This window comes from Lemur catta, chromosome X (assembly GCF_020740605.2).
Source record: "Lemur catta isolate mLemCat1 chromosome X, mLemCat1.pri, whole genome shotgun sequence".
In the NCBI taxonomy this organism is placed as follows: domain Eukaryota; kingdom Metazoa; phylum Chordata; class Mammalia; order Primates; family Lemuridae; genus Lemur; species Lemur catta.
This window is the reverse complement of record NC_059155.1, coordinates 57,274,827-57,287,564: the sequence shown is the minus strand read 5'-3', so window position 1 is coordinate 57,287,564 and position 12,738 is coordinate 57,274,827. Positions and strand designations below refer to the sequence as shown.

The 12,738-nt window shown below is 41.1% G+C and overlaps 1 protein-coding gene and 1 long non-coding RNA gene across 2 annotated transcripts; one reads left to right on the top strand and one right to left on the bottom strand.

The window, feature by feature from the left end:
- Window positions 1-1,286: 1,286 nt before the first annotated feature.
- On the top strand, window positions 1,287-7,607 carry LOC123628347. The gene is made up of 4 exons (XR_006731609.1): window positions 1,287-1,313; window positions 1,858-1,961; window positions 5,880-5,939; window positions 6,262-7,607. It is a non-coding gene; the product is annotated as an uncharacterized LOC123628347 (long non-coding RNA).
- Window positions 7,608-9,575: 1,968 nt separating this feature from the next.
- Window positions 9,576-12,085, bottom strand: LOC123628410 (sperm acrosome-associated protein 5-like). Its single transcript, XM_045538115.1, has 4 exons — window positions 11,941-12,085; window positions 11,357-11,515; window positions 9,777-9,855; window positions 9,576-9,672 (listed from the first exon to the last, which is right to left on the bottom strand). The coding sequence occupies exons 1-4, from the start codon at window positions 12,083-12,085 to the stop codon at window positions 9,576-9,578; spliced, it is 480 nt and encodes a 159-aa protein (XP_045394071.1).
- Between the last annotated feature and the right edge of the window lie 653 nt (window positions 12,086-12,738).

Genomic DNA, 12,738 nt, shown 5'->3' with positions numbered 1-12,738 from the left:
AGGGCCCCACTCTTATTGCCAAGTTTTCAAATTCCGCTGGAAATGCTATCTCTTCTAAACGTTAAGAGACACTTTTCTCTGATGTACGGAAAGGTAACAGCTGTAAAGATGTCTGCGCCCTTCTCAATCTGGTTTATTGGCGCGGCCATTTTTCTTGCCAGCCAAATATGTACGATCATTGCCGTTATGGAAGAAAAAGTTGTAGTAGTTCTGTAGCACTGTAGAATGATTATAGTTAACAATAGTTTATTGTGTGTTTTCAAATAGCTAGAAGGGAGGATTTTGAATGTTCCAAACACAAAGAAATGGTAAATATTTGAGGTAATAGAAAGCTAGTTATCCTGATTTGATCATTACACACTGTATATATGTATCGAAATTTCACTCTGCCACCCATAAATATGTAAAATTATGTGTCAACTAAAGAAATTAAAAAACACAAAGCAATTTTGGCTACTAGCGCCGATGGCTTCAGGAAGAGCTACTGCTAATGGGCAAGTATAGGGACTGGCAGTACCTAAGGCAGGGTAAAGGACAGAGAAAGTGGCTGTCGAGGAAGTTGTGACTGATTTTGGAAACACCAAGGGGACCTTGCCAGTATAAGAATTCAGATCTTAACATCAGAGCTGCGGATGAAGGAGGGCAGAGGGTTCACACAGAGCGGGAGTGAAAGGGTTGGTGGTCTGCCAGTGGAGTGACACGGGCCAGTGTGGGATCTCTAAAGATGCGAATTTACTTGGTAAGAACTTGGGAGGGGGCTCTGAGATGAGTACTGAGAGCCTCAAGGGGGGTGTAAACTGAGTGATGAGAGTCTGCAGAGTCTGTGACAGGGGTTTGTGGGGTGTGTGAAGGGCTCCGTAGGGGAAGTGATGTGGGGTCTGTGATTAGGTCTTTGGAGTCAGTGATGGGCTCTGTGGGGTGAGTGATGGGGCTGTTTGGGGTATGTGTTGGGGGGTCTATGGGGTGAGTGATGGGGTCTGTAGTGGAAGTGATGGGGGTTCTGGGGAGTCTCTGGATTCAGCCATGGGAGGTCTGAGTATCAGGTGGCCTGTGAGGTCCATCATAGGGCTGTGTTGTTGAGTGATGGGGATCCATGGGGAAAACAAATGTCTTTTCCCATTTTTCTTGGCTATAGTGTGGCCGTTTTACCAGCTGGCATTTATGGATTTCTGGTCTGGTGATTTGGTGAACTTTTAATCTGGGTATTCCTTGCCATCCACAGCTCTTCTCTTTTCTTCTCCCCCCTCTCAACAGCTCTGCCTTTTTAGGCCTTTGCCTTCTCCTCACAACAGTTAGACATGACTAAGTTCCAGGTAAGTTCTTATTTCTTCTCCCACCTCCCTCCCTACCATGTTAGGACACCTAGAAGCAAGGGAGCAGTATTGTATAGTGATTAAGAGCACAGACTGTGGAGCCAAACTGTTCTTAACAGCTTTGTGAGCTTAGGCAAGTCATCTAACCTCTCTGTGCCTTAGTTTCCCTAACTGTAAAATGGGGATGATGGTGATAACGATGTTGATAATGATAATATCTACCTTGTATGGTTGGTTGTGAAGATCAGTTGAGTTAATATAAGTGTGTAGAACAATGCCTAGCACATACATAATAAGCCTTATATATGAGTTTGATATTATTATCATGTTATTGTTTATACCATAAAATAGATATGTATAAATACATAAAAAGTTAGGAATAAGGAAGTAAAGCAAGACCAGGGCAAGGCTGAAATGTATGTGTGTAGACTATAGTATTGTACACAATTATGTTGAGCTATGGTTATTTTTCTGAGCTTCCTAGAAGCCGTGACATAGAGAGACAGAAACACACTCACTTGCTTTATTTATCTCACCCATACAGAGAAAGTAAGTCACTGCCTCAGAAGCAAAGATTTCCTGATACTGACAATACAGTTCTGTGATGGGCCAGCCAAGTCCTTATCAGCAATCTGGGGATAAATACAGGTATAGAATTGCTCTGCTATGACTTAAAATATGTCTTCATGTCAGCCAAAAGTGTCCTGTCAGAGTGGAACTAAAGACACGTGACTCTTCAGGAAATCAAAGTCATGTCTGCATAAATAGCCCTCTTATGTTCTGGCTCCATACAGGGATAAAACCTTGATGATCAGGACAAATCAGTAAACCCAATGAATGCCCTTCAAATTCTTTTTTAATATATGTATTTTTTCCTCATCTGGAGTTTCAGTACAGCCTGAGCAACCCATAGGTCTGCCCTTTCCCTTTTTAGGCTCAGAATTCATGATGTCCTTGACCATTTTCAGTTCTTTCCCTTCTGCCATTTTTTAAAAAGTCTATATTATTTTGTTATTTTTTTTTTTAGCTTCCTACAGAAATGATATAGAAGTGGCACCAAAAATTCAAACTCTCAAGGAACGTACAATCTAAAAAGGAAAATTATCTCATGATCCCACATCACCACTCATCCCAGATAACCAATTTCTGGTGAATTTGGTTATTGTCAACCTATACATCTCTCCCCAACCCCTGTTCTTTCTCTTTATATTTACATACACATATAAACATAGAGTTAGCCTAAGTCTTCCTTTTGCTAAAATTTGCTCATTACGTAAAACCGTTTTGCAATTCCCTGTTTGCCCTTTACAGAATAATATTGAGAGCGGTAGCAGTAGCAATGATAATGATAGTAGAAGTGACAGAACAGGAGCCAACATGTAGTGAGCTTACATTGCACCTGGCACTACACTAAACATTTTTATGTATGGTTATCTTTAATTCTCACAATAACCCTATGAAGTAGGTACTATTATTATATGTATTTTACAGATAAGGAAACTTGAGTCCTAGAGTGGATAAGCAAGTGGCATAGGGTTGCAAAGCTGGTCACTGGCATATTGGGGATAGTCCCTGCTCAATGCACACTTGTTGATAGACGATATTTCACTATCAGAACATAGAGATGTTTTTAGCAGCTGCATATTTTTCTCTTGTGTGCATGTACCATGATTTATTAATCAGCCCCATATTGAAGGACTTCTGTGTAATTTCTGTTACAGTGTGGCAGTGATCTCTCTTGTCATCTATCTTTGTGTACAGTGGTGAGCATTTCTAGAATGTCTGGTTCAAAAGGTGGGCACGTTTTGAACTTTCATAGACATTGCCCAATTATCTTTTGAAAAGTTAGTACAAGTGGACAGCCCCCATTAATAATGAATGAAAATACTCTTTCTATCCTCTTGTCATGATTTTAATCCTTGTCATTTGATAGTTGAAAATATCTCATTTATTTTGTTTGTGTTTATTTGATCATCAGTGAGGTTGAGTATCTTTTTATATTTTTTCCTTTTTATATTTCTTTTGTGAATTGTTCTTTTACATAGACTGCTCTTTTTCCTGTGGAGTTTTAAAATCTTTATCTTACTATTCTTTAAACCTTTTATGGAAATATAACTTAGATAAATATATTTTGGGGTAGACTTTTTATTGAAGTATAACATATAGAGAAAAGTGTATAAAGTGTGCAGTTTCAGGAATTTCTGAAAAGTGAAAACACCGGTGTAACCAGTACCTGGATCAAGAAGTAGGAAATGCCAAGCTACCCAGAAGCCTCATTTATGTCACTTCCAATTACTATCTCTTGACTCATGAGTAACTACTTTCTGATTTCTGTCACCATAGATTATTTTTGCCTACTCTTGAATGTCATATTAATAGACTCATACATTATTATTGTTTTGGGTCTGGCTTCTTTCACTTATCATGATGTTTTTGAGATCCATCCTTGTTATTTTATATATCAATAATTTGTTCTTTTTCCATGACTATGCACTATTCCATTTTCTAAATATATCACAATTGTTAATTCATTTCACTGCTGATGAATATTTCCATTTTGGCTATTATAAATAATGCTTCTATGAATATTCTTGTACATGTCTTGGTGAACATATGTGTGCATTTCCCCTGGATATATACCTAAGAGTGGAGTTGCTGGGTCCTAGGTTAGGGGTATGTTCAGCTTTAGTAGATTCTACCAAGCTGTTTTCCAAAGTGGCTATACCATTGTATTCCCGCCAACAATGTGTGAGAGATTCAGTTGTTCTATGTCCTTGCCAACATTTGGGTTGTTGGTCTTAATTTTAGCCTTTCAATTGGTATATATTGGTATCTCATTGTGGTTTAAGTTTGCATTTCTTTGATGACTAATGATGTTGAGCCCCTTTTCATATGTTTATTGGCCATTTGGATATCCTCTTTTGTAAAGTATCTGTTCAAATCTTTTCTCTAGTTGTTCTATTGGATTTTCTATATTTATCTTATTGATTTGTAGGAGTTTTTCATAGTTTCTATAGTATAAAAGTCCTTTGCTGTACATAGGTATTGCAAATATCTCAGAAAAGGTTTTATTTTTTTGAGACAGAGTCTCATTCTGTCACCCAGGCTAGAGTGCAGTGGCCTAGCTCACAGCAACCTCAAACTCCTGGGCTCAAGTGATCTTCCTGCCTCACCCTCCCAAGTAGCTGGGACTACAGGTGCACACCACCACGCCCGGCTAATTTTTTCTATTTTTAGTAGAGATGAGGTCTTGCTCTTGCTTAGGCTGGTCTCAAACTCCTGAGCTCAAGTGATCCTCTCGCCTCTGCCTCTCAGAGTGCTAGGATTACAGGCATGAGGCATCATGCCTGGCCAGGAAAAGGCTTTTTTAAAATGATTAAATAGTAGCTTCTTTCTGAAGAATATTCCCTTTATCTTAAAAAATATTATCACTTTAATTTCTATAAAACCAATTGGACAGAAGTATGCAATTACAGGGATCAGTGTCATTGAAGGATGTGGCTGTGGATTTCACCCAGGAGGAGCATAATCAACTGGACCCTACTCAGAGGATCCTGGACAGAGACATGATGCTAGAGAACTATAGTTATCTCATCTCTGTGGGTGAGGATGGCTTCCCTGAGTAATTCACAGCACACCCAGCAAAATAATTTTCCATCTCTGAAGTGCTCCAATACTTTGACTTCAGGTTCTAGGGATTAAATATTCTTAATCCCTCTTATACTCAACAAGGTGTTTGCATTTTCATCTCCCATGTGAAATTTACCCTCATTAAATGTACCTTCCCATTTTTTTGAGGTCCTGAAGCCCACACAGAGGAGCCCATGTCTTGTATCATTTCCCACTATAGGGCATCCTATGACCAAACCAGATGCAATTGCTTCTTTGGAGAAGGGAGGACTTTGGATCATAGAGAGAGAAGTCCCAAGTTTGAGTTGTACAGATAAGTAAGAAATGAGCAGATGGGAGATGATGGAAGGAAGACCACCTGTGGGTCAGTAAGGGCTGGACATTTTTGAAAGCTCAGAAATCCCTTCCTAAAGGATATGAACTCTTGTTGCTAACTGCAAATTGTTAGTTTTGTGAGTTATTATCTCATGGTGATGTTGGAATGAATGATGAGGAACTAGCTTCCACCATAATCTGGCCTAGTCCTTCTGCTTATTCTGTTGGTTACCTCAATTGTTTTTGGCCTTCCTAAAAAGCTCTATGTATTCAATTTGAGTCCCTCTCCCCCCAAATCCTGGATCTGCTACCCTTCCAATCTCCTTTTTCCTACTTATGGCACTGTAAACCTATTTTTACTTTATCTCCCTGATTTTAAGGTATTTTTCTTAAACAATCAAAGTCACTTATATTTATTGTTACTTTCTTGTTCTAATTTCTATTACAGCAACTTGTATTTTTTTCCTTCAAGCTCATAGTGTAGGAGAGAAATGTACTTGGGATTTCTTTGTGACTAGTACCTAGACTTAAAAGAAAATAAAAGTCAGCCCCACCAGAGGTCTGCTTCTGACAAAAGTATATTTATAGGATGTAGTATGGTTTATCATTCTTGTTTTCTAGATGTCTGGCCAGCTGATGACCAGTTGGAGAGGCACCAGAATAACCAAACAGACATCTGAGGTGAGCTATATCCATTAATAAGAAAAGTGTGATTAAAGAAAGAGATCATGAATGTGATGGATTTGTAAACTCACTTCCTCAGAGAACATGGGTAGTGTCTTCAGTACATACACCCTATATGAATGATTCATATGGGGAAAGTTTTAAAGATGATTTAGACTTATTCAGTCTTAATAGAAGCTTTGCAGCTCAGAAATGTTATGAATGTAATATATGTGGGAAATTATTAATTCATGGCAGGCATGAGAAAAATAATGAAATGAAACCCCATGACTATAATGCATATGGGAAAGGTTGTAATCATAACTCATCTTTTGTTCAGCATAATATGATTCAAGCTGGAGAGAAAACCTATGAATGTCCTGAGTGTAGAAAACCCCTCAGCAAGAATTCATTCATTATTGTTCATCAGATCGCTCATACGGGAGAGAAATCTTATGAATGCATGGAATGCAGAAAAGCACTCAACAAGAAGGCACACCTCCGTATCCATCAGAGAATGCACACAAGAGACAAACTCTTTGAATGTAATGAATATAGTGAGTCCTTCAGAGAGAAATCAGCACTGCATATACATGAAAGAGCTCATACATGGGGAAAAACCATATGTATGAAATGAGTGTGGCAAAACCTTCCAAGAAAACACAAAGCTCATCATACATTAGAGAAAGCACACTGAAGAAAATCCCTGTGAATGTTCAGAATGTGGGAAAATCTTCAACCAAAAGGCACACCTCAGTGTACATCAGAGAACACACACACAGGAGAGAAACCTCTTGAATGTAATGAATGTGGCATTTCCTTTAGAGAGAAGTCAACACTGCATAGACATCGAATAATTCGTACAGGAGAGAAACTTTATGTGTGTTCAGAGTGTGGAAGAGATTTCACCCTTAGGCTGAGCCTCAGTGCTTATCAGAGAATTCATACACAAGAAAAAAATGGATGCCTGTACTGTATGTGGAAAAGACTTCTCCCGGAAGTCACATCTCATGTTACATCAGGAAGCTCATACAGGAGAAAATTTTTAGAAATCCTACAAATACAATGAATGTGACAAAACTTTCTTCCAGAAATCATATCTCATTATTCATCAGAGAGTTCACACAGGGGAGAAACCCTACAAATGTGATACGAGTAGTAGAGCCTTCAGAGATAAGTCAAAACTCACTATACGTCAGCAAACTCACATAGAGAAACCCTAGACTGTCCTGAATGTGAGAAAAATTTTCCTGGAGTCAAAGCTCAGCACTGATTAAGGAACTCAGAGAGAAGACAAACTTTAGTAAAGAACTGAAAATGAAAAATCCTTCACAGAAAGTCAAAGAACAGGAAAATGTAAAAGGAGGGTGAGGGGTCATGCTTTAGCTAGGGTGATCAGGGGAGGCTTTTGAGCTTAGACCTGAAAACGAGGTGCCAACCATACTGGAGGTGGAGGAAGAGCATTCCAGGAAGAAGGAATAGCAAGAGCCAAGGTCCTGAAGCAAAAAACCCTTGGCCTTTGTACTTGTATCATGGGTATATACTGAAGGACTATTTTACACCAGAGAGGCTGTTCAAGACTAAAATCTTTTGAAGCCTTGAATATATGAGAGCTGTCAGTCAGAAACCAAACCTCACCATAATATGGTCACAGATATTAAGGAAAACCCAATTTAATTAATGTCAACAAGCATATTTCCTTGGAAATGATACAAGGGAAATATGTTCCCAGATTTAATAACAAACTCTCACAGAAAGAAATTAATAAAATCTACTATTATTGAGAATAGCTGTTTTGTCACCTCTTATGATGGGGAATAAGAGCCCTCTACCAAAACAAAAGGGTTTACCAAATGATATAAAGTGATAGATAGATTTAAAGATAACCACCAAAGGAACAACAATTGAAATATACTTTAAATGTTCCAAATTATTAGAAAGGATGCATAATCAGAACGATGTAAAGAAAATAGCACTAGGGCATCAAATCCAGTTTCCAGAAGTAGCAACAGTTGATAATGTCAGCATTTCTGTCCCAGCCTGTTCTGTGGGCAAGATTTTGGCTGTGTTTCTATGTGTGGACCTTCCCCTTTTCTGAGCTTGATCATGTAGACTTCTCAGAAATACTATAAGCTATCTGATAGGTTTTCAGAAGATCTGTTTTTTTTTTTTTTTAATTTGAGATAGAGTCTCGCTCTGTTGCCCAGGCTAGAGTGCGGTGGCGTCAGCCTAGCTCACAGCAACCTCAATCTCCTGGGCTTAAGCGATCCTACTGCCTCAGCCTCCCGGGTAGCTGGGACTACAGGCATGCGCCACTATGCCCGGCTAATTTTTTTCTATATATATTTTAGTTGGCCAGATAATTTCTTTCTATTTTTAGTAGAGACGGGGTCTCGCTCTTGCTCAGGCTGGTCTCGAACTCCTGACCTTGAGTGATCCACCCGCCTTGGCCTCCCAGAGTGCTAGGATTACAGGCGTGAGCCACCACGCCCGGCCCAGAAGATCTGGTTTTGACTTAAATTCACCGGAGTTTATTTCTGCTGCTTTTGATGAATAATTTTCACATTCAGAAATCAGTACCCAAAGTGATGGGACCCTTTACAGACCCTCAGGGAGATGTGAGAATTGATTATCTAGATGGATTGGGGCTGAAGGCAGAGGAAATTCAGTTGGCATTCCTTGGCATGCAGTGGCAGCTAGCTGTTTTCATCATCATCTGTGTTTATGATGATCACTGAAAGCAAGGCATTGGGTAGTTCAGTATCCACCCGCAACCAAAGAGTACAAAGGACATGAGGACCCATGTTTCCTCATGGGAGTGGCTGCTTCTAATGGGGCTGGCCAGTGCAAAGAGAAAGAATGGCAAGTTCAACTTCTTCAATTCTCTACTCAAGACACAAACTGAAACCCAGGCATTCTGTAAAAAGAAATTATTACCTTGTGTATCCATTGAATTCTTTGTTTAAATTCCTGGCGTGTCATTTGAAACTCAAGACTTTGATCAGGAAAGGGGATGGCAGGGGGCACTGGGAGAATGGTGATATGTGAGAGGATGTGGAAGAATGTAAATACTTTAAATTGCTAATTCCCACTAGGCTTCTTGTGTAAGCTAAATCCTACTGGATTCGTTCTCCCATGAAGAGACTGTTATCTGCCTTAAATAAATACTTTTTAAGGGAAGCCAATTTTCATATCCCCCACCCTATTCCTCTATCTTCAAACCTGTAACTGTCTTGTGTACCAAACACTTTATGTACTTTACAAACATTAATTCATTTAATCCTCCCAATGACCCCCTAAGGTAGTTACTATCATTATTATCCCTATTTTACAGATGAGGAAACTGAGGCACAGAGAAATTAAGTGCCTCTTCCACTTACACAGCTAGTAAGTGGTAGAGATGGTATTTGAATCCAGGAGAACATATGCTCTTAATCACTACACTATCCCTCCCTCCTGCCCCACCCCAAAGAATCTGGTATTTAGAGCATTGAATATATGGAGGAAGTGACTGAATGGGGGTAACTCCAGGCATTGGAAAAATGAAGAGAGTCAGGCATCAGAGCATCTCTTGCATTGTTTACAGATACTATCCTTTATTAAATCCATGAAAGAAAGAAAAGAAAATTGACTCTCTGTCTCTGGGAATCTGAGTCATGAATTAATTTTCGGGTCAGTTTTCAGATACACATGACACCCTCTGAGCCATTGAGATAAATCATGGCCAGAACAGTGCCGGCTCCAAGAATCCCTGAGAAATGAAGAGAGGGACAGAGGGTGAAGTCGAAAGGTTGATGGGGTGGCAGTGCCACTATCCCTGGCTGCCCATGGTCCAGGCTATCCCCATGAACTTACCAGGCAGTCATACTGTTATGTGAAGACATGACTCGCTTGGCACACAAGAGATCATCCAGAATACGGCGATTGAGCAGGTCTGGGGGGAAGAGAGGGACACAGTGATCTGGTGCACTGGGGACAGGGTGACAGTGTATGGAGGGCCCAGGGATTCTGGATTCCTTGGGACTGAATAACCTCAACCACTTCATTGGCTGATTCTAGATGACCTTGACTCTCTCATCAGCTGGTTGTGTATTAACTCAATCACCATGTTGTCTGGTTCTGTACAACCGTAACTCATGCTAACTGATCCTGGACGACCTTGATTAACATGGATGACATGACATTGGCTGTTTATGAATAACCCCAATCTCCCTATTGGCTGGTCCTGGACAACCTCAGACTCCCTGTTGGCCAATTCTGAATGACTTCCACTGTAATTTTTTCTGGTTGTGAATGATTTCAACTGCAATGCTGCCTGTTCCAACATCATCTGAACCACCATGTTGGCTAATTGGAAAGCTACTCAACTGCCATGTTGGTCAGTTATGGTGACTTCAAACACTATGTTGTCAGGTCCTAGATAAATTCAACTCCCGTTTTGACTGGTTATGAATGACCTCAATCTCCATGTTGGCTAGTCCTGTTTAACCTCAGCTACCATGATGCCTGGTCCTATATGATCTCAACTGCCATGTTGGCTGGACCAGGATGACCTTAACTGCCATTTGGCTAGTTACTAATGATCTCAACCACAGTGTTAACCAGTCCTCAACACCCTCAGCTGCCATTTTGACCAGTTATACATAACTTCAAACTCCATGTTGACTGGTCCAGGACATCAACCTCCATTTTAGCGAATCCTGGACTACCTCAAATGTTGCCTCAAACTGAACAACCTAACCTTAATTTTAATTAGTATTGAGAAAAATCTCATTATTCCTATTACCCTATCTTAGACAACCTCAACCTCTACAGTGGCCAGTCCTGGATAAGCTCAACCTTCAAGCTGGCCAATCCTGAGTGACCTCTTCTGTCATGTTGGCAGAGCTTGGACAACCTCAACCTTCACTTGGGCTGGCCCCAAATAACCCCAGTCTCCATTTTGGCCTGTCTTGGCACAACCTTATCCACCATTTTGGCCAACACTGAACAACTTCAACTGCTATTCTATTTTGTCCTCAACAACACCACACTCTTATCTGGAAAGTTCTCTCATTTATGCATGGAGGTAGTTTGTTTCCATTCCTACGGCCAAACATCTTTTTTACTCAGGGCCTGGACAACCTCAATGCCAAATCAGGACAATCTCTCCCTCTATTCCACAGGGAGCTAAATTTCCTGTTTCCTGAGTCTTAGAAAACTGCAGTGTCCATTCTGGGTGAGGGTTGGGAGCTCCGAGTTCTCCTGACCTAGACAATCTCTCTGTAGTCTAAGTAATAATACAGAATTGTGTATCTAACAGCCAAGGCAACTTTTCTCCTTTCCCCATCATTTTTCTGATTGTTGCAGGAGATTATGGCTTAGATAACCATGACTTCTGTGTGGGGGGGAATGGGGCCAGGCAGGGCTTCAGTGTGTCCTCAGTGTTACCTTACCACGACAATCCATGTGACAAAGGTTCTGGGTGGGTGTGACACCATTGTCACACCACCAAGCAGAGTTCAGCTGGAAAATGCCATATTCACTGCTGCCATCAGGATTGTGGTCTACAAAGGAGGTGTCAAAGCCACTTTCATAGTGAGCCATGCACAGCCCTGGAGCAGGGAGAAGGGAGATAGGAGATAGGCATAGTGCCTGGGAATAGGGAAGGATAGGGTGAGGGGGAAGACAGGGATGGTTGTCATCTCAATTGTGAGGATGATGATCTTGACTTGGTTGTGGTGATGTTGGTGATTATGGTGAGATATCAGTGATGGTGGTGGCAGTGGTATTAATGGTGATAATAGTGGTGATGCTATTGATTGTAGTGATGGTGTTGATAGTAGAGATAGAGGTGATGGTTGTGAAGGCAATGATGGTGATGACATTAGAGTTAAACTACTCATAACTGTTAGTCAGTGAGTGACCAAAAGGATCATTCTCTGGTCCAGAGAGGTGAAAAATGGCAAGGGGGGGCCTGGGTCTGAATGTGGTGGGTGGTGCAGGGTATGGGTAGGACTTGGGGCAACCAGAGTCTCACAGTCTCCAATGCTGTAGCCCTTGTAGCCATTAAGGCCTGCCTTCTCCAGCTTGGTTGCCAGCTCGCAGCGTTGATAGATCTTGGCATTCACAGTGGCAACCATCAGCGTGGCCAAGGTCACTACCACAGTGCCCCAGGCCTGCATTATGATACCCACAAGCCCTCTTAGCTGACACCTTGCTCCAGTCTCACCCTGTGGTGTTCAGAATTGTGGAGATTCTGGAACTCTGAACTCTATAAGCAAAGGTCTAAGTGGGAGATTCTAGAACACAGATCTGGGCACCTTACCACTTTCCCCATTGCCAGCTCTGTTAGAGACCAAGGGATGTAAACAAGGAAAAAGAAAGATACTGACATATACACAGAGATGGAAGGAGACAAAGAGGGGGGAACCCCAGAGTTATCTGAAAGAGATGCAGGGAGAGAGGAGTTAGGGACACATAAGGACAGACAGGACTCTGGTACTAGGCCTCACACTGGGCCCACGTTCCCCTACATTCCTTAACACTGTCCCACTCTACTCTAGTTAATCATGTTCTACCACTGGTTACCTCCATTTCCACTCACTCTGCCCCTCATCACCTCTATGAACCTCCCTGCTGAGTATTCAGTGCTGTTCACCACACTGTGCCTGCTACCACCTCTGATTCCTCATGCTCTGCAAAATATGCCCACTATGCCCTTGATCTCTGCCCCTCATTACTTCCAGTTACCCATTGTCTTAGTCTGTTTGTGCCACTATGACAGAGTACCTGAGATTGCGTATTTTATTTTATTTATTTTTTTTTTTGAGACAGA